Raw genomic sequence first — 25,956 nt, forward strand, 5'->3', positions numbered from 1 at the left:
GACTACGCTGGTCGTCGGAAATGAGATATGTTCGATTATCCGTAAAAGGTGATTAACTTGTACTCTCATTCCTCGCTAGTAAGCCTCTCGCATCGCATCAACTGCTTAAAATTTAACTGGGTATATATGTAATCTGTTCACCTTAAGTGCAATTTTGCTTTTGGAACTTCATGAATATAAAATGTAAAGTATGAATAAGTCGTGATAAGTACGATTGATTTACGCATTTCATGAAATAAATCGACAAAACTTACGTGTCGTCTAAAATCTGTCATGATGATCCAGACGGCATCGCTATCTCTTCAAGAGAAGCAGCGTGGTATATTTTCGTCACCATCTCTTTGCTACTTCTCTTTATCATCACAATTTTCTACGTTTTATATAGAAAATCTGCTGCGCATGCTCGACTTTAATTCAGAAAGCACCAACAGCTTCGCAGATACGGCTCAGGACTCTATGTACGACTTGCAAAGACTCTAATATGCATTGTAGCTCAACCTCATGGAATTTTAATGCATATGTAGTGAGCGCTGGGGTGACCAATGGAAAGTTCTCATCTACGATCGATTTTGCCGTGACATCATTTCACCGATCCTTAAACTGCACGAGCTTCGTAAAAAAGGCGTGACATTGCACATGTTGCTCGACACAGAACGAGACTCAATACCTGACGTTCCAGCCATCTATTTTGTGGAACCTACGCGTACGAATTTAGAGCGTATCGTTTCAGATTGCACAAAGGAGCTCTATAGTTCGGTGCACCTTAATTTTGCCTACCCATTGAGTCGAGAATCACTCGAATTTCTCGCTCGTGCTTCGGTAGAAGCTCAATGTACTAGTATGGTATGTCGAAAGACTTTAGTTTGTCGATATTAGTATTTTGACGACGAGTTTGTATATGTAGATTGCCAAGGTTTACGATCAGTACACGAACTTTGTGTCGCTGGAACCAACTTTGTTTTCGTTAAATTTGTCGGAAAGCTACCGAGCGTATAACGATCCGAATGTGGCGGATGTGCAGATTGAAGAGACGATGAATGTCATCGTTAAAGGGCTTTTTTCCGTCTTAGTGACGTTGGGAAGCATACCAGTGATTCGTTCTCCTAATAATGATGGACCCTCGAGAATGGTAGCAGAACAGCTAAGCTCCATGATTCGCGACCACTTGGTACGAAATTTAACATCTTGATTTGTAACGAAAAAAAAGCATATTGACGTCTACGATGGCCGTACAGAATTTACGGAATGGTGTATTTACTGAGAGCACCTCGAATTTCCAGGTATTGCTGTATTTTGGCGAAACGTTGAGTGTCCTTGACTCATGTATGCATTTATTCTGATATTTGACAGCGTCCACTGCTTATTATTATGGACCGAAATGAAGATATCGCTTCCGGTTTACATCATCCGTCAACATATCAGGCGCTAGTTGATGACATTCTATCCATCCAAATGAATCGCGTCAAAGTATCTGTTAAGTCTGTTAGTGGCGATGACGGTGGGAATGCTGGACGAACTACAGAACGCACTTACGACTTGGATGTGACGGGTGACAAATTTTTTGAAAGGCATGCCGGCAGCCTTTTCCCCGATGCTATTGATGCCAATGAAGAAGAAATGAAACAGGTTACGCGAAAAGAAGAACAAATTCGAGCACAGACAGGTGGTAATGATGCATTTATAAATGGCACAAAAGATCTGGTTGCTGCAGTGGACACACTTCCAGCACTAGTGGAGAAGAAGAAAATGCTTGAAGTGCATACCAATATATTCCATGCAGCATTTGATGGGGTGACAAAGCGCCATATACCATCATATTCAATGCTGGAGCAGAAATTAATTGATGGGTTGCACGTTGACAAGGCTGAAGTGTTACAACTGTTGTCGAGTACCCAAATGGGTACGTTAGCTGATAAAATGCGCTTGTTGATCATCTACTTTCTATCAAGTGGAGTCAGTGGTACGGAGCTTGCTGAGTTCGAAAACGCTTATAAGCAGTGCGCTGCAGCGTCGGAACAACCAGAGGCATATATGCAAGCATGGAAATTTCTTCGAAAGCACTCAGCATTTCAGCGACGTGCGAGTGTCGGAGCAAGTTTGCAGTCTGAGAGCGGTACTGGACCCGATGGTGGTGTCAATATGAGTAGGTTTAAGGGTCTTGCACAAGGGTTTCTCGCTCAAGCTACTGCAAGCTTTAAGAATTTTATGCCCGAAAACAAGAAGCTGCACGTCACTCGTGTCACGGATGCCTTAAGTGAGATGAAGCCGAACAGTGAAGATGACAGATTTCTCTATTTAGATCCAAAGGTAAGCTTTTTGATGTGCTTAAACTGACCGCAAGTAGCTTAATAAGCGTTTGGATGGGTGCTCGTGCAGATAAAAGCGAGCGGTGACGTGCCACGACAGCGAACTCCTTTTCGTGAAGTCATGGTATTCATGATTGGTGGCGGGAATTACAATGAATATCATAACTTAATGGCCTACGCCAAGGGACAGCAACCACCGCGATCGATTTGGTATGGATGCACGGAGGTGTTGAATCCTGAAGCGTTTTTGCACCAACTCGGCTCGATCGGCATTTAGTTTTGTCTGTGATATCCAGCTTACAAACAACTTCAATAATCTTTTCGAGCTATACAATTGCGGCGTAGCGAAACCTTTGTTTCGAAAGAGTTCTCGTGGAAGATCGATTATCTCTAAGCTTTGCAAAAGTTTTCTATGCCCTTCATCAATCGAAGAGTCATTGATGATCTACAGTGCTGGAAACTTAAACTAAATTGAAGCGTATCTATAAACGTTCTTTACATCTTTTTGAGACGTGTATGCTCGGCTTACATCGACACTTGCTTTGGAACGTCGTCAATTGAAAATGATGCCGTGAAGTCTTGTACTGCGGTCGATCTATCTGCTAACTCGATAAAATTTGGATACGCAAAGAATTATCAAACAGTAGGTTCCGATAGCATCAAAGACACTGGGCTACCATACATCTTTAGCTTCTATCTTGTCAAATTTGTGATCTCTTCAATCACTTCATATACAGTAGAGCGTAAAATAATCCGAACACCTTTTTCTGCAGCCAACTTTGCCTCACGAGTGTGCAGCTTCACATTGAAGCCAAAAATTGGGCACTTGCCATTGATAGCAACGTCTATGTCTTTTGTCGAAATGTTTCCGATGCCAAGCCGTACAGTCTGCGTCCACGCATACAGATGAAAATCGATTAGAACAAGTGATAACCCTTATAAGCAAAACTCTTACCGAAATGCCTGGAATCTCGTCAACAGTGTCCTGAATACTAGTGAGTGACCCTGCACCATCCGCTTTCACAATGATGGACTGTGTTTCGACCAACTCGTTTTCATTAATGACACCACTTGAGTATTCTTCAGCCTTGCCAGTCATGAGATCACCATTTGAAGTAATTTCTTCATTTTCATCGGAACGTTCGGTTGAGTATTCAGCATCAGTAGTTTGCGTATCATCTTCATCCGGTAAGCGAGAGTCATTAAACTCTAACGCAAGTCCCCTATCAAAAGCCAGATATCAATCATTTATGGCCTTACTCTTTTCATCATGTACGTACCTCTGCTCAACTACCTGCTTCGCTCTAGCTTCAGACAATACAAAAAAACCATGTTCGTTTGGGGCATCCACATTCTTCGACTTGTTGGAGTAGGTGATGTCAACAACTGTACCCGGCACTGCGCGCTCAACATGACGACCTTCAGCGTCACGCATAGTACGCACAACACCATGGATCATGCCAGCTACAAAGTGCTGCTTTGCAACCAGCTCGCCATGTTTTATTAACACACGTAACACCGTTCCACGTCCTTTAATTGCCACACTTTCCAGCACAAGTCCTTCAGCATTCATCTCAGCTCCAACAGCTGCATCCAACTTGTGATCGTCAGCCAGTTTCGTCACTAGCTCCCAAATCGTATGTTTTAATTCATCAAGACCGACTTCCGTCTTCCCCGAAATCAATAAAACGGGACTTCTCTGCAAAGCGACAAACAAGCGCAATTCTTTTACAATCTTCTCAACCTGTTTGTCGCTATCATGAAGCAAGTCGATCTTATTGATACAAATAATTGTTGGCAATTGAGCGTCCTCAATGGCCCCGATCGACTCTTCTGTCTGCATTAAAACTCCTTCATCAGCCGCAACAATAAGTAAAACTGCGTCTGCAACCTGTGCAGCATTCGATCTCATACGAAAAAAATGAAAATGACCAGGAGTATCTAAGAATGTAACTTTCATATCATGTTTGATCGTTGCTTCGCACACATTGATTTTCTGCGTAATTCCATGCTTCTCGTAAGGTGCAATTTGTTTGGATTCTGCTTGTGTTTGTCGTCTCAACGTATCCATTAACGTCGTCTTTCCATGGTCCACATGGCCCATAACAGCAAGAACAGGCTGACGTCGACCTAATGACTCCTTTGTGTAACTTGTCATGACGTCCGAGAAACTAGGCTCGACATCATCATAAGCGATTTGAATACCAAAGCTTTCAGCTACCTCTTGTGTGACACGATAGGGAAGGATAATGTCTTTTACGCTACGAAACTCGGCGGATATATGAGTCGTAGTCTTAAAGTGATAACGACGATTAGTTTTTGTCACCGTACGCTTCAGCACCTTGTCCAACGGCTGGCGTAACGCTTTTGCTAAGTCACGCACGCGAATATACGCAGGAATTGCTGGTGGTTGATTGCGCGCTTCCATCACACGCCGACGCTGCTCCTGTCGCGCAAACTCTTGTTCCTGCACCATAGCTTTAAACTTTGCAATACGTGCCATATGATCTTTATGGCGACGCATACCACCACGAGCTGTGCGTAACGATCGCGCATTAGTAGGAAGAAGGAAGAAAAGGTGTGAGGATGCGGTGGCTTGCAGCATGGAGACTGCCAGCCGTGATTGTACTCGCCGTAGCATCACTGGTGTGAATAATGATCACATAAAAGAGAGCATATTAAACAGAGATATGGATAGATTGATGGGTCCCATGTCGTTGCAAATTTCAAGAAATGTAATTAGCAATCACGTTGGACGATGTTGGACCCTCGCGAGACGTTTTCAGGGATCATGGGTGCCTTTTGCTGCGTGTATGCAGGACTTCCGTTTGAGGTAGTAAAAGTACGACTGCAAACACAGGGGACTACCAATGCATATACTGGTGTAGTTGATGCGTTTCGTCGCATTGTTACTGAAGAAGGATTGGTGGCGCTTTGGAAGGGTGCAGTGCCGGCACTGTCAAGCTCGATAATTGAAAATTCAGTGCTTTTTAGTGCCAATGGGTTTGCTAAGCGTACGATTCTCGCAATGTACGCAAAGCAGCGCGAAGATGCGTACAAGCTCACGGTACTAGACGAAGCTTGCATGGGTGCCTTTGCTGGCTGCTTCTCCGCCACGGTAAGCTTTTAGATTCTACTCTTTGAAGATGAACGTGAAACATATTCCTTTGATATCGTGCAGGCTATCACAGTGCCAGAAAATATCAAATGCAAGCTCCAATTTCAACGTGGCCACTTAGGCGAAGGACGTACGTTGTGATCTAATGCTGCAAGTATATTAATAACATGAATGACTCCATGGTGTCAATATTGTAACGTTAAGGTTATCACGGCCCTTTAGACTGCTTTATTAAGGTGGGCAAGGCAGACGGTCTCAAAGGTTTATTCCGAGGATATAGTGCGCTGCTTCTGCGCGACGTACCGTTCAGCTTTCTCTTTTTCGGATCATATCAAGCATACACATCAGAAATGGTCAAGGTGCTAGGTAAGGAATCGAAGGATCATTTAAATCCTGTCGCTATTCTTGCTAGCGGTGGTCTTGCTGGTGCGACAAGCTGGAGCATTATGTTTCCAGTCGACGTGTTAAAGTCACGGATGCAGACAGCCAGCTCGACAAATTTACTTTCACTGCGAGGAGCATTTCATGCTGTCAACTCAGAGTTCGGAATTTACGGATTCTACCGCGGTTGGTCAGCCGCAGTATTGCGTGCGTTTCCAGCCAACGGCTCGCTCTTTCTTGGCGTGGAGATGACACACCGCGTTTTCCATTGGCTTGACGCACGGCATGCAATCTAATAAAGTCGTCATGCTATATAAAGCACCCGGCAAGGCTGAAGTCATAATCAAACCTTTTGAGTAATGAATAGATATGCATAAGAATAGAGCAGTGACGACAAGAAGTTAAGAAACAATACTAACTGCGACGTAGCACCAACGTCCATGGCTCTTATCTTCGACCGACAGTAAAAATATGCTCCAAGTACTTTGAACCATATAAAACACAAGGACATCAATACGAGATCCTGCTCAGTTTGCTTTGTTGTTGTCTGCTTTATCTTCTTCCGGTCTCTATGGCGTATACAATGACAGTGCTACCAACTTCAAATCGAGAATGTAGTATAGAATTGGACAATGATTCTACGAAAACGTTTGATGCCGAATGCATGAATATTGAGACCTTAGCGCAACTCTTAGCACTTAAATCCACAGAGTTGATGCAATTGCAACGCACTCATGAGGACTACGTTAAATCAAGCTGCGAGTATGAACGTGAACTCGAGACTGAGCTTGAGCAATTTGAAAAAAAGACACAACAGCTTGAATTAATGAAACTACAACACGAGCGCGATAAAAGTGTTTTGAATACTGATGTGAACGAATACAAAGACGAATTACAATCGACACACCGGCGGGAACTTTTGCTTAAAATGCAATTGGAAGACATGAAGTGGAAGATTCAGAGATTGGAACAAGCGAATGATGAGCTGGAGACTTCGGCTCGGGTGGCTCGAGCTACGATTGAGGACCTGCATCACAAAACTGAGACGTTACAAGAGCAAACTGTCTTTTTGGCTCATGAGAATGAAGAGCTACTTAAGCAGCTTTCGTCTATAATGGTTGCTGAGGTACATCCGGCATCAATAGAAGCCTTTGAAATTGCTAGTCTTCGCAATTCTCGTAAATCTTCGTCGCATCATTCCGATTCGATTCAAGAAGAAATCTCGTTGAAAACGAAGCAAAGGAGAGGTCGTCGCCCGGAAGTGCTTGAGACTTGTCTCCACCTTACTTGTCGAAAGTGCCGCGCAAACTTACCCCATGCTCACAATGGAGGAAGTGACAAAAAAGGCTCCGTCTCCAATTTCTTTGAAAGACTCCGAAATTTCCTGTTTTGTCATGAACGCTGACTGGCTTACCTGTCGGTGCTGAAGATGGATGGAGACAGACGCGTGTTTCATTTAAAGTGATACTGCATCCACTCACATTTCAATCGACTACGCTATCAACAAACGATACGAAATAAGCAACAGCAAAGTCTCTGGCTGTATAAAGCATGAATCTATTTACTATCTTCTCGGTGCTGTTAGCCTCGATTGCCGAAATCAATCTCATCTACGCTAAAGTGTGCACTTCAAGGGACCTGAGCGTTTTTAATGAAGTGAGTAGCCAAGTGAGCAAATGCTTTCAAGACAGCAAGGTGACGTTTCTTGTTCCTCCTCGAAAGAGCTTAACAAAAAGCCAGCAGTCTGCTTTGTGCAAGTCTAAAGCATGTCAAGAGATGATCGGATCCATGGACGATTTGGATATTCCGAATTGCGAGGCGACTTTCGATCTGAAAAACATGACGCTACAATCGAGTCTTGATAAGTTTGTGGCGGCTTGTGATACCACGACGTCAACTCCAATGCCGATCAAGCGCCGCAAATCGCTTGAATCGTCGTCGTCTAGCGATTCAGGCTCGTTTTCTAAAGACCGCCGCTACAGCAATGGTGCAGCTGCAGCTCAATTTGAATTGCTGCCGCAACTATCTGTGCTTGTTGCTATCGCCATGATATCGCTGGGGCTTTTGCTTCCTTGATCATCTATGAATGAAGTGCGTATTCGACGTAAGCATTGAGATGCAAAGCTTGAATTTTTGTTAAGCGCGAAATATACTTGAGAGCTTACATTTTTGTGTGCTTTCTCCATCAATGTTTTTACAAGAGGATCTGATCGGAGTTCAACGCTAAATATGATCTGTGTGATTGTAGGTATCAGCTTTAATTTCATTGTTAATCCTTGCACAACAAGTCGATTGCTCTCAGAATGCATTACAAGCTTTAAAGATTTAAAGTTACTTTCATTTGTCTTTAACAACTCGTGCCAGCACGGCACTGTGCTGTCCACCAGCTTCAACCAGCAAAATCTCTGCCTTACCAAATTGTTGGTCCTTGCCTTCTTTGTCTTTGCCTGATATAGCCTTGGACCAGTCTAACTGACGTGGTTTGTTTTCGTCACGATCAACTCCGTTGCCAAGTGCAAACATGTCGCCATATCCCCACGAGAAAATCTCGTTGCTTTCAGTAAGAGCAAGTACATGGTTAGAGCCTGAAGTGACCATGCGCACAACACTTGAGCTACTTTTATTGTGCGATGATATCGTCACTTTTTGCGGGCGGTCTTTAAACTCACCAGTGCAGCAACTCTCGAGCACACCAAGCTGACCTGAGTCTGCGCGACCAAACGTGTAGACGTCACCGTCATTGGTAAGTACAACCGAATGATGCGTGCCTCCGTCAACAAATGCAACGTTTTTAGAGCTTAAGTCTTCGACAAGCTGCAGCTCAGAGGAATTATCAGTGTTACCAATTCCCAGCTGGCCATAATTGTTCAAGCCGCATGAGTACAGATACCCGTTTGCACTCACTGCGAATAAACTATGGTAAGAGCCACAACCAATGGCCTTAACTACCGGAAGTGGGTCTTTACCAAGCATCACAGGCTTTGGCTGCAAGTGATCTCTATAAACCATATCAACCTTGTAATCGCCCTTGGCATCCTTCATTTCAGCATCTACTTCACGGCCAAGTTGACCCATTTCGCCCAGGCCCCATGAATACACACGGCCATCATTGGTGCGCACCAGATTAAACGAGCTACCACAGCGAACATCTGCAATGTTATCAAGTGCCTTAATCAAAAATGGCCTAGTCTGTTTACGCTTAAAAGCGTCTTTGGCCGACCGAGCATCACACCACTGTTTGCCCTCCTTGTCACGGTAGCAACCCCACGTGTAGACTTCTCCAGCCAAAGTCACGACAGCCGTGTGACAGTCTCCGCCCACAACCTGAATGGCTATGGCATCCTGCGGTCCAAACATTCCTACCTTGGTAGGGACATTTTCATCACCGTCGCGGCCCAGTGCTCCATCATCATCGCAGCCCCACGTATAGACTTCTCCAGATGCTGTAATAGCTGCCGAGTGGAGGCCACCGCAGGCTACACGAGCAACTTTAAGCTTAGCTAAAGAATGAACAACACGGGGAACTTTGGCCATAAGATCATCATCCATTTCAACGCCATGACCAAGCTGACCGCAATCACCACTGCCAAAAGTCAGAATTTGGCCATAACGTGCACCAAACTTTGCATCAATCTCGCGTGCATAATTCAAATACTCTTTCATGTTTTGTTCCCAGCTTTCACGTTTGTTGTGCGTCCATTGTGCCTTCAGGTTAGCAACAAACGCGCGATTAAGCGCTGCTAGTTGTCGGGCCGCTTCCTGCGCACGTGAGGTCGGTTTGACCGTTACGATCCTGCGTGCTTTCAGCACCTGCGTCGATGCACGAGGAAATACATCGGGTACGCTATCTTTGATCGCTGGGGCAACCAGACTCGCCTCGTACTGATCCTTCGACACACCCACGTCAACTCGTCCTCGCTTCATGGTTCTGTGGTTGTGCTGGAGTAATTGTAGCTTATAGTAGCCAATCACACGAGCGCACCGATAGTACTACTAAACTAGAACGAAAATATCGGTATTTATGAAGATGAAGAAGAGGGGTGTAGCCCTCCCTTATAATGAAAGATAGCATACTAGTTTTAATCTAAATTGAATAAATCTCAATATTTGTCCTCAAGCGAACTAGACACCTGATTTCGTAGGGTACAAACCCGACCTTCGTACGTTTTCTATGCAAAATTCTGCGTTAAATGTGAATCTGCACAAATCGTCCAGCATTCCCCTTCTCTCTTTAAGTACCACTTGAAGACAATCGCACGACCGGGTTTTGAGGGGCTATTATATGAGAATAGAACATGAAAGTTCGAATTCTGTCTCCGGGAGGACAAGACTATCTTTACAGGTATATGTCTGTCGCTGGTCCCGATATGATTGGAAAATTGGCGACCAAAGGCGGCATTTCGTCGCCTGGGGGCGCTCACCAGTTTTGTTACTGCCTTTTTAGGCACATGGCACCCGATAAATATACACCGTAAGACAGCTGATATTAAGCATTTAGACTTTTAAGAAGAGGATGAAGAACCCCCCTAACTGGACGAGAAAACTGAGATGGCCTTGGTTTTGGACTTACTGTACTGGAATAAAGGACAGTCCGTCGCGCTTGCAACACGCTAGACGGTCACGTAAGAGAATGCGTGCTACGGTATAAATCTAGATAAACATTTGAAGTACGCGATGCGCGACTGTCATAACAGTAGACAATATGTGGAGGCTTTGACGGTGCGAAATACGGAAACAAAAAGCGAATGTGCCACGACGGGAAATTAACAAATGTTCAAGTAAAGTTTGTATGCTTTGACAATATGGAACGTTGTCTAGTCTAGGAGCTCAATTTGAGATACGATCTTATCTTAGGTCAAGCGTGGCGAGGACGCCACGATCCATATGTCGACAGGAAGTCAAACTTCTGTCCTTATGGAGCTTTGACAAGTCATGATTCCACCTCTTCTAATCATTAGAAGCACTTTTGGCGCGGACACAAAGCTGGAATAGCGTTCATTCAAACTTTAGAAGTGTCCGAAATTTTTAGTATGGTATCGGTAAGTGCCCCGAGCAAAATTCGAAAAGAAGCGGCATTAAACCGCAATCGCAAAAAAAAGTGGAAGAATTGGGCGTCACAATCTCCTGCGCAGAGCCGGTGGAGATGATGGTCGACTGGACGTTGCGAGCAGAAGGGATGAGCCATGAAGACAAAAAAGGATGACTAATCCCTCCAAGGATGTGACGGAACTGCTGAGTCGGAAGTATATCTGACGGTCATACCGTAGGAACACTAAATTCCCCAGGCAAGTGACGAGAAAAGTTATCAATCATTCTTGAAGTGCAGTCCTGATAGTTTTAAGTTTCTCCTCACGACAGCATTCTTGAAGTGTAGTCCTGATAGTTTTAAGTCTCTCCTCACGACATCTACAAAAAGGATTTTCAAATGTAGAAAATGATTTGTTTCAGATCCATGCAAGTTTTAACGAGACGGAAGGTATCAAAACTTGCCTCTTTTCCCCTGGATCAAATTTGAGTCACATGGCAATGGTATCGAACAGCGTGACGTCATTGATACTTTTTTGCGTACAAAGCTTGGAGCGAGTTTAGTAATCGAAAGTAAATTTCCCCGCTTAGGGCCGACTTTCTGTGTCAGAATTGTTTACGGAAAGTAATGAAGCATTATTTTTAAGAAAGCGGAATACAGTCAAGATTTTATCACTAACATGTTTTCGCAAAGTTATAGGCGTGCTGCTGAACAGCAAAATCTAGCTGAGGATTATGATCCCCTTTTGGTGAGATACAGCGATATTCCAATTTATTGGACCATTAATTCCGAGCGGATCTTCTAGATATGGCGGGCTATATGTCTCTTACACCGTAAAGCTCATGAAGCAGCTATCCCGGTCGTATCGTAACTATGCTCAAACCTGTATGGACGCGTATTCATCCATATTTCTGCAGAAAACGGTAGGGTGGTGATGACATTTAACACTCGCGCGCTTAGCTCGATTGTACGCCGTTAAATAGGCTTTCGATATGGACAAATGGATCTTTTTCACCGACCTACCCTCTCTGAATTGTTCAGCAGGGCCAGAGGAGAAAAATATGATAATGGCCATTGTAGATTGTTCAGTGCGTTTGCTAGTCAATCTGACTAGCGCCTTGCACAAGAACAGAGCACAACATGCCAACGTGGCTCGACCCCTCATCAATCTTTTCAAGAAATACTTCTGAAAGATGTGAGGGCGAAAGATGCGGCCTTTTAGTATATAAAATAAATTATCATGCGAGTCCAGATTCTAACTCTTCCAAGTTTACAAGGCCAGTCCACGTTGTTTGCGACGCTTCAGTCTTTGCAATTAGCAAATTTTGCTATAAACAGATGCCGATGGACATGTACGTGTGATAGCGTATGAATCTCACCGGATTTAATGCGGACGAAAAGAAGTACCCTGTTAATGTTAAGGAGCTACTTGCTACAAAAATACACTCGCCAAGATTATGATGCATCTGCTTTTCTCTCGTCGTTTGCGATCTTCAGATCATGCATCACCGCACACAACAACGTCATTACCACATCTGTCATAAGAAATCACAAAACTCTTATTCTCCTCGACCGAGTTTACCTCTGAGGTAAGATATGGGTTTAGCCTTGCAAAGGTGGTGAATGCGTTTTTGCGTCACCCATCCAAGGTATTTAATGTTACAATTTTGACGTCGCCTATTGATAACGCGAAGAGTAAGGCCTACAAATATGATGTAACATGTATTGCACGACTGACAACTTTGACAGGCAGAGAATTTGAGAAATCCGATACCGCTTTATCGAGTCGCGCTACGCCTATACTTCTATGCCTTATTTCAAAAATTGCTGTATGACAGGATTAACCCGCACGACATTCAATACCTACATCCAGTACAAAACACTGTATGGTATAACATGGTAAATCTTTCGATGATATCCATACAAGGGAAACGACACATAGCTCGATGAGCGTTATGTGATTGTGGCTAAATATGTATGAGTGGGCAAGCACATATACGCGCTTGTGCGGATTCAATGTATCAAATCCAGCCGCACGCGTCACCTTTGGCCAGCCTGCTAATTTCGGCACAGTATTTGCAATCTGGAGAACTTCATTATCGGTCAATTGAATATGCGTACGACAATGCCAACACAATCTGTATAGGGGAACCGCCTGAGATGACTCACGTTGCTGCTATCAGCAATACAGCTGGCCAACACAATTTGTATAGGAGAACCGTCTGAGATAGCTCACGTTCCTGCTTCCAGCAATACCGCTGGCCAACACGGCTTACTCGTAGCGATTGTACTGATTAGAGATCTTAAATTTTCAGCAAAGCTATGGAGAGCATTGTATAAGGTGCTCAGCACCAGACAAACATGTCAATTGCTGAGCATTAGCAAACATATGGTCAGACGGAACGCATTAAATTGCGTTATGAAGGACATTTCTTAAAGCACATGCGCGGTGAGTCCGCAGTGCGGCAAATTTAGCTCTTGATACTCAGTGAGTTTGCGTTGAATATCACAACACATGTGAGCTCACTCTTTACTGCGCTTTGCATAAACGGCATGGAACACCCCCGAGTGCCTTCGACCCTTTCATATAGTGGCTTTATCTTTTGAGGGGAGAGAAGCTATCAGACAATTAGACTTGCTGATATCAGCCCGCTACACTATGTATAAAATTATATGTTTCATCACGATGAGCTTTCGCATCATGCGCACATTGGATGACAACAATAGCTACAAGCCATGATGTATCAGATCAACACGCCGACGCCAGCGTCAAGCGATTCAGATACAAAAATCGTGTGGCATACTGTTTTGTTGAATGCAACCAATTTATAATTAGTGCTTGCGTTCTACAGCGCTAGATTACGATTGCTCTACATCTGACGATTCACGATCAAAGCGAAAAATGCATGGTTTTGATGATATCCTTTTATAACGCGGCCTCACTGAATCCAAGCCATGATCACGCTCACACATGCCAATTGATAATAAAGAGCTCTGATTCAAACGTAACACCGTCTATACCGCCTACTGGAGCTGAGCTACCTTCAGATTTAAACATGCAAATTAGTTCTTTACCGCTGGGGGTAGGCTATTAGACGACGATGCTCGAAGAGCAGATCTAAGATCTGGCTTATTTCAGCCCCAATCGGATACCGTGACACTCGGAGAGAGTCGACGTGCCATGACAACCGTGAGAGCTCACGACAGTCAGCAGCGAGAGGGTCGACCTCCAGTAGCTATATTGAATAATCAAAGCCTTCTTGGAAAGCGTGGTGAACTGTGGGCTACACAAAGGCTGTTTTTAGTACCTGATGAGGCGGAAAGGTAACATTGCGTCGAAAGCTCGTAAAAAGCGATAAAGTAAACTAAAAATGCCGTGGCGCCACGGCTATTAGGACCTGGCGTACCCTTGGCTAGGTTTTAAAAACTGACAGGGTCGCCCGTCGCAGCGCTCTATCCGTAGTCGGAGGCGACCGACGGTGGCTAAGGCCTTACTTCCGGCGAGGCGTCCTTTTTTCTCAATTGGTGCACGCAACGAGTCATAACCTCAGTGGCACTTTTGAAAACTTTAGTACCCATGGCGTTTCCCAATGGAACTCTGGTACCGATGCTGCTCCAAGCGTAGTCGGTACTTCCGTAGATTTATGACTGTGGGCTGAGATATCGCTCACAGAGCGACCGTCTCACTCACCCTTCACTCTAGTCGTGAGCAGAAGGCCGTGTAGGAGCTTCTCTCCCGCCTTTTAATGGTTTAAAATTGTAATAACTGTGTGATTTTTCGGGCAAGAGTCAACGTGACTTTTGCGCTTGCAGTTAGTGGGTATTGTAGTCTTATGCTGGTGTAATTGTGAATTTCATAGGTAGCACGAAACCGATATCTATGAAAACGATGAGACTTGATACAGGAAATGATGTAATGATAGGCATTGTTGCATACACTAATTCCTGATTCTAAGAAATAAATGTACTGTTGACATACATGACGGTAGAGATCCTCGTTCCGCTCATGGTCGGAGCGTACAAATCCGACCTATATGCGTTTGTTTAAACAAGATCAGCCTCACTGAAAGCTGGAAAAGTGAGTGGCATCCAGCATATCGTAACACGAAAAGCGCCCGTCTAAATATTTATCTTATGTACTACTGCTACTGAAAGAAAAAGCCAAGCCTTTTATTAATTATGCACGGAAAGATATTGCTTAAATATTAACAAATCGAATAATATCTATCTTGCGACTTTTGGTTGGAAATGCATTAGTACAAACACTCGAGATGGACGCTGAATCAACAGAAGGTAACCCTATTGGAAAGTCAACGTGCTTGTTCGAGCATCTTCCGGAAGCACTTCCAGTGTTGCGTGATTACGAGATCCAGCAAAAATTGCTTCAATGGAATTTGATCGATTCATTACATTTACATCGTTTTCTTGTGCACCGTCGAATGCCTATCGAAGCTGATGAAGCGCTTCTATCAGAATTCTTTCAGGATAAAAACACTCGTCGCATTCTGCCGGTGCGTAGGTCAAAATTGTGTTCAGATCAAATTTAATGCGGGGGCTAATCTATAGTGAGCTTTAGAAAATTTCAGCACACCTCGGGAGCTACAATGACATCACAGATCCATCGAAGTCAGATAAAGCTTTCTCGCTGCACTTTGAACGATTGCGCGTCAGTGTAACGAGTATGGCTTTTTTCGAAAAGCTTGAATTGATGGGTATTGTGGCTCGTGATGGTAGTATACGCGGCTGTATGGATGAAGATTTTGACGGTTGTAGATCTGAGGATTTGCTCACCGAGATGCTGTCAAATCCAGACTCGGACAATCGCAACGTGTTCTCGATGGAAGATCAACAAGAATTTATATTTCACCTCTTTTCTGCACTCGTAATCGGCGGTGGGGCATTGCGTCAAGCAGACTCACGAGTCCAAGCCTATGAAGACGTCACACGAGCGCTATATCGTGCCCTTGTGTCCGTCAGAAAGACCAAAGTCGATGCTCATAATAATCAAGATATTGAAATCACTTCGCGCGTATATCGCGTACATGGTGCTTCGCTTTTTGAAGATCCTTCCTCACGTTTCCACTCGTGTTTTGTGATTCTAGATGCTCGTAAACGCAGACTCACAGTCTGGTACAGCCCGTTTCGAGCATCTTGGTAGACAGAACTAATTCATTTTATAATAATCTTTGATTGGTAATTATTAGCTAAAATTGACATCATTCTACTGATCATCATGGAGCGCGTGCCGATCCGTCTCGGTTCCCTCCGGACGTCATTAAAGCCTTCTTGCAACGTTTCAGCCTCTAATCTCTGCGAAGAAGGTACAACACTAACTAGTGCTTCACTATCTCGAGTCTGTCGCGTTTGCACGACGCAAGAAGCAAGATATACGTGTCCACGCTGCAATACTCCGTACTGTAGTGTGAACTGTTATCGTTCGCATGGCGAAGACTGTACTGAGAAATTCTTTGAAAGTCATGTGCGTGATGAGATGAAAATCATATCAAATCGAAGAAGCAACGATGGGAGGATACAGCAAAAGAGTATTCAAGAGCTACTAGAACGAGTGCGAGTATTCCAGAATGAACAGCAGCAGTTGGTAGACGATGAAAACGAGGAGGAAATGCTGACTAGTAGAATGGAAGAGCTAGCACTTCTTGATAAATCTGGACAATTGACGTTTGATAGTTTAACAGAAGAAGAGAAGCGGAAGTTTTTGAGAGAAGTAGCGGATGGAAGACTGGGCAAACTCGTAGAGCTCTGGTCGCCATGGTGGTTGATGAGTGAACGCAAGTATCGAAGCGAAACGTCCTCAAGACGCCGTCAATTAATCTTTGAGGAGATCAATGAGGAAGATCAGGTGGATAAGACTGCCGTGGAGCCTTTGGGTTTGTATCCCATTGGGATCTTTACACACAATGATGCGCAGCAGTTGCCGAAGAGTATTTGTGATTTATTGCCAGGTGGGAAGCATCCGTCACCACTATTGCGATTTCATTTAGTCGAAATGCTATCGGCGTACGCATTGGTGCTTCGAGTATACAATGGAGACTACACACAAGATATAATAGAAGCGGCATTCATGTTAATGGACCTTTGTTGTGTTCTCAATGAAGACACACGCTACGAAAGTCTGGAGCATGTTTGTCTTGCTTGTCTCGAGAAACAGTCTTCGGCAGGCCCTGCAGCAAATATGCTTGCACTCCAAGACGCGCAGCAAATCCTACGTACAGGTGTCTTTCTACTCGATGCTTTAAGTGACATGCGTGCATTATTTCAACGGTATCAGCAAGACCTGGAGTTTAGCGTAAAGGTTGACAGGAAGGTCAGAAAGGAGGTAAAGATTGCAAGAAAGAAACTCACGGCTGTGATGAGGAAAATCAGATTTTATCAAACTTGGGCAAACCTCACTCCAATCGATGAATTCCAGGCATTAGCTGCTGAGATCGCAGTGTACATAGAATTCCATAGAACGTTAGATAGATAAAAACAGACATCAAATCTTCCGTGTATTTTGCTTCAAGATCAGTTCGTATGATTTGCAATTTATTGTAAGCACAGCACAAGCTACCGCAAGCTTGATTCTTTGGTTTTATTTTGCACCACGATGCGTCGTTACAGCAACCTCCAATCGGCCCTTGCGATGTCGTATTTCCTGTCGATTTTACAGCTTCTTTAAGTACCAGTAAGCATGGCTTCTTTATCCTATTTTCACTTCTGTTGATGCACAGGGATCCTTTTCACAAATTGAACAACCAGCCTCTTGTTTCAAGCCGCTGGGGTTGGCGATCCTGTTTGCAGCGCTAGTAAGGCTGTAGTCCACTTATTAAACTCTCGTGTCGACGTTGCTGTCAGGATAAGCTTTTTCCCTGCTTGACTAAATTCGGGCGTCGTGATGATAATAGTGAGATTGCGTGGGTCCGAGATGTCAATTTTGGCATCCGCAAGAGAAATCGTGCTGCTTTTAGCGCCAACCTGATGAATCATACTTTCTTTCTTGTACCCTGTAAGACGATTGCCACGCAATATGAAATACCGCTTCTTTGAGACAAGGAATCGCCTGCTGCTCGCCACTTTTAAAATCCCCTGTGTGCATGTGAAAGGCAAGATAGCACGGACCCAAATGACAGGTCCGATGAAATTGTCAATCAAGACGTACTCCGTCTTACTTGTTGATATTGTGAGCTCCTGAAACTTAGAGCGTGAACTCACAGTCACAATCTGTGAGCACATGATCTCGTCTTCTAGTAAATTCGTGTCTTTATTGACAAATAATAGTCGTTCATGATCGGTCAGTAGCAGATGGAAGCGTTTTTTGCGCTTCAGCGACACAGGTCCAGCTAGTAGAATTTTCTCTCGAGTCTTAAGTAAGTTTTCCCACAGCCGCATGAACGGAGACCGGACAAGTGCCACGAGAGCATTCGTATTCTTTCGCTTCACAGCACAACAAACGTCTGGTCGCATAGCAAGCACCATATCCTTTAGCATCTCCACTTCTTTATGAGTTAGTACACCATCACTGCCCATTCCTTCGCAAAACTCTAGCATTTCCTCTACAAGCATATTTTCGCCATCTACCCCACTCATCATGGACGATGCTGAACCACGACGTGATCCAAGACTATCTACGGTACTTGGTCGAGGTGACGGTGCTACTGTCGACGCAAACGAGAACCGGTTCGTCATGGCAGCCGTTGATCTTCCAGGTGTTGGAGGCATGATTTTTGAACGTGCAAAAATCACGACCATAGGACGCGTACTGCGACTGAGTAGACTGATAGCACGGTTATACTCGACTCCATTAATTACTACTCCATCAACTGCATGTACAATATCCGAGATGCGTACACCATGAGCTTCTGCATAGCCAACGATATTTGGATGTGCCATAGGCAAGTCCTTGACAATAACATTGACATCGTCCGTCGTGATAGTCATATTAAGACTAGGACCACGAAATTCAACTGCAAAGAGCCCATCACGTCGAAAAGGACGAAAGAATTGAATGCTCAATGGACGCGTTTGTGCTTGTAGCATTTGTACAACGTTATCATAGCTGCGACCAACAGTTCGTGCTCCATTAACTTTGTAAATGACATCGTTAGGCTGGATAACTCGACTGGCTTCGGCTTCACCTATTGCACCATTCGGTTGACGTTTAAAATGATTAACAATCACACTTTCATTATGTTCACGGATTGTCATGCCTAGAGATCGGTCTTGAAAAATGACCTCAAACACTTCATTTGTTTTCATTGGAGCAAGCGCTTCTGTCTTTGGAGACAGACACAAACATAATGAGTCTTTCATATTACTCAACACTTCCTTTGTTATATGTACGAGACTCGAATTCGCAGTATCAATGAGATCCACCCAAGCTTCATCCGATACGCCAAATTGTGCACGTAATTGCGATTCAATGAGACTCTCAAAGACTTGGTCGGGTACGTTTACATCCCATGTGATGGTACGCACAGAGCCGTCGTCCAAATCGATGACGCGGATACTACACGAGTTCATCTGATTCACAAGGTCAATGAATGACTGACTCCTTACTATTGTGTGACTTGTAGTGAGATTATTGCCGTGTGAGCGAAAGAGGGCGAATGTGCCCGATGAGGGAGAACAGCCGCTTTGGTCGAGGTGTCAAAAATTGGCCCCGTCGCTGATACATAATATCCTCTTGGTTGGAAAATATTGTTTCGAGACCTGTTCTTATTCGATAATTCAGTTGTAATATCGCCTTTAAACTACTGTTTAGGACTTGATTACTAATAACTTCTGTTGATCCTCGAGCTTATAGCATTTCTTTCGGCTAAATATGCGCTACTTTCCTGCTCTCACATCCTTGTCGAGCGTAAATTGAATCGCATTCGACACCTTGACTGGTCCTTACCCCAGTTTCTTACAACAAAAATCAAGTTAAAATTTTGCAAATCGACGTTGCGACCTTACTCACAGTCGTTTTGTAATCGAATAGAAAGAGTTCCTCGTAATCAATAGAGTTATTAACGTAAGATCAAATGAAATTGTAACAATAGAGGAGTTTACCATCGAGTAAAATAGTAGCAAGTGTTATTGACTCGGTAAAAACGCACAAGATTATACGTCTGTATATGCAATTGCTACAATGATAATCTAAGATACACGCCTCATGCTACCTGACGACCAACGAAACGCCTGGTCCACCATCTCGACAAGACGACAATGAATCAGTAACGGTACATGCGCACGTCCAAATACATGGCGAGGCGTCACAGTAAATATGAAACATTACATATCAACCTGAATATGTGTCAGCACGTACGTGTACTCTCTTTCCAACGTCATGTGTAAAATCGCCGCGCCAATGTGGTGACGAATCGTTGCAAGCGCTGGACTGTATTATACTGTATCAGAGACGCTCGAGCAAAGAATTCTTACTTGACATAAAGAAGAAGATTTACTGAGCGCTGACCGAGAAATTCATCGCTATTGTCGTTGTCAAATCATATTCATGTTTTATTCCTTGGGTTGTTGACAATATTTTTCTGAGTATAAATTTAATGCAGTAATGTCGTAATATTGTGATAAAATTAAGAGTCGAAATGGAGGATTTTTCTAGTATCCGAAACCCCATCAGAGTGCCATAAATATTCTTGACGACTACCAAGACTGCTTATTTTTTGCACGTCAGGATATGTGTGACGGTGGCATGCGAGGCTGCCGTTGACGAAGGCGAAAAAAACAAAAGTCATCGACGACACTGTCTTGAGTACCAGCGATACAGACAATGTGCTCGACGAAATTGGATTCGTAGTTGACGGGTAAATAGCTAGAGAACAAAAGACGGCTCACTCGTCAAAGTCTTATATCATCCCTCGGTATGCCTCAGCAAAATTGCTCGCTTACGACCTATCATGGACCCAAACACATGGCAGCTAGTCTGTGTTGGCGATATCGTCTCCCGGGCTCCCTGGGGATATTTTTGATCGGTGTTAAAATTATTCATGCAGTTCAACGACACTAATAAGCTCCGAAACGCTGGTTTTGCTGGATATCATTGGCCTAAGTGGGCTTCCAGTAAGTGGAAGACGAGACCATGACTTGGAAAGGAATATGATAATGGGCAGAGAAAGAATCTGTCGAAACCGGCTACTCCTTTTTCGGTTCTTATTCGGCCAAAAAAATTGTCGCTGGTCAGAGTGTACCGCTCACTATGATAATTAAGCTCACAATATCATCATTACGGCACACATGACCGCGCGCATGCTCGTCTGGCAGTGCTACTCTTAAATGTCAGCAACACGCTATAGGTAACCCTATAAAGTCCATTTACCGATACTTAGAACCGGGTTTGATTTGAAACATTGTAAGCGTTACCGAAGCACCAAAGCTTTTCGGCTGCACAAGCATTTGCATTTTCACACCAGCATGACGGGCAATAGCTGAAATGAACTAAACCACGGATTTTGACTGCGCTGGGGTACGTACCAACTCCGCTGTTACCAATCGTACTTAAAGTGAAGCTCAGAATAGTACCTTGATAAAGAATCATAAGTAAATTTGATACGGACAAGATTTGAGATCCCACAGATGAGAGGTCAGTGATTTCACATGGATTTCTTTTGTTCACGCTATACTGTATAGGTATAAGAGAGTGCTGTTCACAGCTCTAAAACACGGCACACACGCTAGTGCGACAAGGAAGCGATTCTTGTCGTGAAAAAAGAAGGTCAACCCTGACTTGGATGGATGAAGAGCGACTTTAGACCTTAACGATAAATTTGCAACTGAATTTATTACGAGTTAATGGTTCCCAGCTGCATGCAAAACACTTCAAGGGCTCTTACAGGTTTTATCCATAAAATCTTGGGTTGCTAATATGTAAAGACAAGTGTGTTCTGAGGTTGAACCTCAGCTTGAATTATGCAAGATCTTGGATCTACGGAGCTTGAACTTCGGAAACCATGAACTCCAAATTTGATGGCAGCTATCCAGAAGAAGCGACTGGGATATGTCACCCACTTCGAAAAACAGAAACACGGCGGTCTTGTCGCCAGTACAGATCCTCAAGAAGGCAGCTGCGTTCTGTATCACACAGAAATTTAGTGACTTCATAGAAGATGTCACGTAAGCATTTGGGAGCATCATACTGTAATCTTCTTTTTCTTGATTTCCACAATGCTTACACAAGGTACCACCTTCATGTAATGGCTAAGTGTAGCCTATTACACTAAAACTTAGACGTATAAGGTATATATATAGCATCGTTTTATGAGCTTGTGGTCCTTTAAAATTAAACACTGTTAGTTTAGAGATAAAAAGCAGTACGACACATTTGCCCAGCCAAGTACTGATGAGGTGACATTCAAAATCGAAAGTTAAAGCTGCATCAATATTTAATTCATCTTATCATAGTAAGAGCTATATTTACCTCTAGAAAGAAACTTTGCAAGCAAGTACAAAAGTCGGGGAGCGTTGAAGATACAGGGCGTGCATCAAAACGTGTGCGCGACGTCGTGCGACGTCACGCTACTTACCATACAATTATTGTGACAGCTTCCAATGACCGATCAAACTCCACCTATGCTTCGCATCATCAGTTATCAAACAAAAACGAGTGTTTGAATTCTAACTCGTTCCGGTCCCGCCATTTGGAGATGCCTAACGGCTGAGGTTGGTCTGAAAATTCTCACTGCATAGAAGTTGGTTAGCAAAGTCAAAATAGTGAAGCGGGGTGGTGCGCGAGCCAAGTCTACGAGAATTACCGCAGAGGCAATCGAGCTACTAGAGAACAATCTCATCGAAAGCTTAATGTTATCTACAATGTCGAGCATTCAGAAACCATAATTATCTTGTCCACTTGTACAATAAGCATCTTCTCGTTGGGCTTGACGTGCACTAAAAAACAGATACGCAACGAGCCTGCAACAACAATACGAACAGGCCGGAATGACTGATGTCTGCGGAGATACTACAAAATCATTCGAGCGAGCGCAACTGCGCAGTCAATTACGACGAAACTACCGTTATCGTCTACGACAAGAGTAATAAGGTTATGGTAAAAAAATGTCTCGCAATGTCGTCATTTAAAAGCTCCAATCAAATGCCTTGTACGCAACAGAATTCAGCGAGGAAGCCACAAAAGCGACGCTGCGGTTGTTAAAGTGTGAAATATGGCGGTACGAGAATCAAAAAGTTTCTATAAGCTTCGTCGGATAGAAGATCGTCATCGTCTTCGACAGCTCTCCTGCGTTTACAGGCGGATGAGCAAGTCGTCAAGTACGATAACATAGAGCAAATTGGAGTCGGATCAAGCATACTTATGTTGAACAGATTGTAATCAAGTGTTGTGTCAATGATCTTCAAGGCATATGTCTGGCTGGTTCAGGTTTTAGATCGAGGGAAAATATGGAGCCGACGTTGGACGACTCATTACAACGAAAATGTTCACTTTCGATGTCTGAGCGTCAAATACAGAAATCAAAGTGGGCCGCGCGCGTTTAAATATGTTACGCTGTTCACGCTACTTTATCTGATAAGAACTCTGCTGTGATGCTGTAAAGAAGCTAGCGAACTGTAGCTTCTGTGCTTTGGGCTCTCATAGCACTTTCGTCCGACTTAGAATATATTCTTGACATCGCTCGCAGCGTTTATATCCAAGCGTCACCACGTCTGTAGCTAAACATACTCCGAAAAATTAATTTTTTATTCTGACTTTGTTTGTCGCCTTCTCAAATTTGTCCCTAAATAAGTGCAGCATTTGAATGAGTATATCGTCGGTGCGTCAGTGAACACAGAATCTGAGAGCTAAAGCGTTTGTCGTTTGAGATATGCAGCACCTAGTCGCGTCTGGTAGCACTTGTCATAAATCCAGTGACCAAGTCCAGATCCATATTGACGAAACTTGATATGCTTCCCTATCATCCCCGATGCAAAAAAAAGAAAAAGAATATTCTACTGTCGTAGGTTGATCCGGAGGGGATCGTTCCCATCAAATTGTTTTAATAACGCTGTACATGCTTCTCCAGGGTTGTCTTTACTATGCGTGAGTGTTATAGTTAGCTCATGTGTATCTCCGACACCGCGACGTAATTGCTCCGGATATGTTGGGGGATGTCGATACGATCGAATTTGCTGGTTTCAGACTGGCTACACTTTCTGACTAAAACAAAGATGTTGTCATGATGAGTAGAGCGTAGGGCGTCGATTGCGCAACGCTATGGCTGCGGACCAAGATGCGTTAAATCAACCTGTCGATGCTAGAAGCAAGCGAACACACAAAATAGTAGTGAAAAAAGCAAATTCGGACGCTGTTAACCTGAGTGTCTGCACTGTATAAGACTAGCTCGGGCCCCCTTTTCATCGCACCGCTTTCGTCGTCGAGAGAAAGAGACTAGGATACATTAGTCAGCATTGCAAAGAGAATGCGAACACATCATGAGTTCAGTGTGGGATCATACAAGCTACAACGTGATGTAGCTTCAGGGGCTATTCAGGCGTAAGCCTTCTGTTAGAGACGAAGCAGCGCCTCAATTATCTCTTGTGCTGAGCAACCAATTTGATAGAATCGACCGTAAGCAATCTGTTTCCGGTCAGTGCCGCTTAGTGAGCAAGGCGTTGCATAATTTATACTAAACGATAAGTGTGCCGGCAGGTTTGCAAGGAATGCCACCAGTATTGTACGAGGTGGATAGCACGACTTAACTCCGGTATCTCATAGTTATGTAATGTCCACTGCGGCAGAGTTGCCCCGGCACTGCTATCGCTTATGACTTGGCATACCATCCTCCCTTCCTGTTGGAGGAGAGCCATTGTCTCCCGGCAGTGCTCGCCCTGCCTTCAAGCTGAGACTCGTACAGATGCTGTACCATTGAACCAAGGAGATCAACAGGGGGTTTGGCAGCAAGATTGTGAGATCGTAGGCGACTCACGTTGTGCTTTAAAGGTAGCGAATCCAAACAACAGGTATTGCTCACATCGGGTACCCCCTTCACTGACCTGTATTTTCATGCTGTAAGATGCAATAGACAACGTGTCTTTGCCACCTAGCGCGCGGATTAAATACAATATCTATCAACACCAAGGGTAATAATAAACACGACGCCGGTGGTGGTTCTGATTAGAAGCGAAATGAAAGTTACGAACGCATAGGTGTGTAAAGCTTTCGCTGTGATGTGGTTATAGACCATGGATGGGCTGAACTGACATGGTAAAGTCAACGGAAATTATTGCGACTACTGTACTCACTGCCGGAGTTTTCAATCTACCAAAGCCAGGCCTGGCACAAATAGACGAGCGGAACGTTAGAATGGGCACCACGGTGAGGTAATCTAACCATCATCGCCCTAGAGGACCGTCACTGATAGCTTTAAACTCATGCAAAGGATAACAAAGGCTAGTGAGACCCTCTCTCTCGGTCAGGTGGAATTGACCGGGGCGGTATCGAAGCGTCGCTGTGTCCGAACGAATTTGAGACTGCATCGGAAGCCTCACCAAGTCTGACCAGAATTCTGTCGGTCTCGAGGCATGCACATTCCTTAGATTCTTGCCCAACCATTTCAAGTGCGTAAGGGAGAGTTATCAAAGGCAGGGATACCTAAAGGAAAAGGTATTGAACTGTGCATATCAAGTATAAGATCTTCAGGCTCGCTCCGAGCTTGTTGAGAATTATTTGTAATACGACATACGTGTGCGACCTGACTGGTCCATATATTGGTGGGAAATGGTTTAATAGGAATGAAATATGGTATCCGTTTACAATTCACATTGACATAAAGCTCAGAGGTGTCATGGCGCTAGTACTGATGAATACGACGGGTCCTAACAACGGAGAGGAATGGACACTCGTCGACTACTGGAGCAGTACAGATAATTTAGTTATTAAATACAGTAATTCATGTTATTTAATGATATGAATGAGTCTTATTTCTACATACATGTCGCTTTTGAACAGAGAGTAAACCAAAACTCTTGGGTCTTTAAAAATAGACAAATCTTCGGTGTATTTAGTATCAGCATCAAACTGACTTAACAATTGCGTCACCCTGTATATAAACAGCAAACTAGGTATCTATCTACTTGAGTGGAATTAGCGCGATCGACCTCTGAGGATTTGAAAGCGCGAAGTGTGAGAATCAAAG

General features: G+C 43.9%; 11 protein-coding genes across 11 annotated transcripts; 6 read left to right on the top strand and 5 right to left on the bottom strand.

The window, feature by feature from the left end:
* Positions 1–276: 276 nt before the first annotated feature.
* Positions 277–2,583, top strand: PHALS_03903 (sec1 family transporter sly1; the record flags this gene model as incomplete). Its single annotated transcript, XM_024718203.1, has 7 exons — positions 277–319; positions 386–458; positions 525–843; positions 905–1,168; positions 1,236–1,280; positions 1,351–2,307; positions 2,377–2,583. The coding sequence occupies 7 exons, from the start codon at positions 277–279 to the stop codon at positions 2,581–2,583; spliced, it is 1,908 nt and encodes a 635-aa protein (XP_024583625.1).
* A 416-nt stretch (positions 2,584–2,999) lies between these two features.
* Positions 3,000–4,911, bottom strand: PHALS_03904 (translation initiation factor if-2; the record flags this gene model as incomplete). The annotated part of the gene is made up of 3 exons (XM_024718204.1): positions 3,000–3,194; positions 3,262–3,529; positions 3,587–4,911. 3 exons carry the CDS (start codon positions 4,909–4,911, stop codon positions 3,000–3,002), a joined length of 1,788 nt encoding a protein of 595 aa, XP_024583626.1.
* Positions 4,912–5,064: 153 nt separating this feature from the next.
* On the top strand, positions 5,065–6,101 carry PHALS_03905 (mitochondrial carnitine acylcarnitine carrier; the record flags this gene model as incomplete). The annotated part of the gene is made up of 3 exons (XM_024718205.1): positions 5,065–5,424; positions 5,488–5,554; positions 5,629–6,101. 3 exons carry the CDS (start codon positions 5,065–5,067, stop codon positions 6,099–6,101), a joined length of 900 nt encoding a protein of 299 aa, XP_024583627.1.
* Positions 6,102–6,376: 275 nt separating this feature from the next.
* Positions 6,377–7,210, top strand: PHALS_03906 (uncharacterized protein; the record flags this gene model as incomplete). Its single annotated transcript, XM_024718206.1, has 1 exon — positions 6,377–7,210. One exon carries the CDS (start codon positions 6,377–6,379, stop codon positions 7,208–7,210), a length of 834 nt encoding a protein of 277 aa, XP_024583628.1.
* A 146-nt stretch (positions 7,211–7,356) lies between these two features.
* PHALS_03907 (RxLR-like protein) lies at positions 7,357–7,881 on the top strand (the record flags this gene model as incomplete). Its single annotated transcript, XM_024718207.1, has 1 exon — positions 7,357–7,881. The coding sequence occupies one exon, from the start codon at positions 7,357–7,359 to the stop codon at positions 7,879–7,881; it is 525 nt and encodes a 174-aa protein (XP_024583629.1).
* A 261-nt stretch (positions 7,882–8,142) lies between these two features.
* PHALS_03908 (FOG: RCC1 domain) lies at positions 8,143–9,729 on the bottom strand (the record flags this gene model as incomplete). Its single annotated transcript, XM_024718208.1, has 1 exon — positions 8,143–9,729. The coding sequence occupies one exon, from the start codon at positions 9,727–9,729 to the stop codon at positions 8,143–8,145; it is 1,587 nt and encodes a 528-aa protein (XP_024583630.1).
* A 1,823-nt stretch (positions 9,730–11,552) lies between these two features.
* On the bottom strand, positions 11,553–11,906 carry PHALS_03909 (uncharacterized protein; the record flags this gene model as incomplete). Its single annotated transcript, XM_024718209.1, has 2 exons — positions 11,553–11,654; positions 11,715–11,906. The coding sequence occupies 2 exons, from the start codon at positions 11,904–11,906 to the stop codon at positions 11,553–11,555; spliced, it is 294 nt and encodes a 97-aa protein (XP_024583631.1).
* A 3,196-nt stretch (positions 11,907–15,102) lies between these two features.
* On the top strand, positions 15,103–15,989 carry PHALS_03910 (uncharacterized protein; the record flags this gene model as incomplete). Its single annotated transcript, XM_024718210.1, has 2 exons — positions 15,103–15,342; positions 15,408–15,989. The coding sequence occupies 2 exons, from the start codon at positions 15,103–15,105 to the stop codon at positions 15,987–15,989; spliced, it is 822 nt and encodes a 273-aa protein (XP_024583632.1).
* A 75-nt stretch (positions 15,990–16,064) lies between these two features.
* PHALS_03911 (Predicted Zn-finger protein) lies at positions 16,065–17,318 on the top strand (the record flags this gene model as incomplete). The annotated part of the gene is made up of 1 exon (XM_024718211.1): positions 16,065–17,318. The coding sequence occupies one exon, from the start codon at positions 16,065–16,067 to the stop codon at positions 17,316–17,318; it is 1,254 nt and encodes a 417-aa protein (XP_024583633.1).
* Positions 17,319–17,599: 281 nt separating this feature from the next.
* On the bottom strand, positions 17,600–19,351 carry PHALS_03912 (pleckstrin homology domain-containing partial; the record flags this gene model as incomplete). The annotated part of the gene is made up of 1 exon (XM_024718213.1): positions 17,600–19,351. One exon carries the CDS (start codon positions 19,349–19,351, stop codon positions 17,600–17,602), a length of 1,752 nt encoding a protein of 583 aa, XP_024583634.1.
* A 1,659-nt stretch (positions 19,352–21,010) lies between these two features.
* Positions 21,011–21,232, bottom strand: PHALS_03913 (uncharacterized protein; the record flags this gene model as incomplete). The annotated part of the gene is made up of 2 exons (XM_024718214.1): positions 21,011–21,101; positions 21,150–21,232. 2 exons carry the CDS (start codon positions 21,230–21,232, stop codon positions 21,011–21,013), a joined length of 174 nt encoding a protein of 57 aa, XP_024583635.1.
* Positions 21,233–25,956: the final 4,724 nt, after the last annotated feature.

Source organism: Plasmopara halstedii (assembly GCF_900000015.1).
Source record: "Plasmopara halstedii genome assembly, contig: Scaffold_2386, whole genome shotgun sequence".
NCBI classification, from domain to species: Eukaryota; Oomycota; class Peronosporomycetes; order Peronosporales; family Peronosporaceae; genus Plasmopara; species Plasmopara halstedii.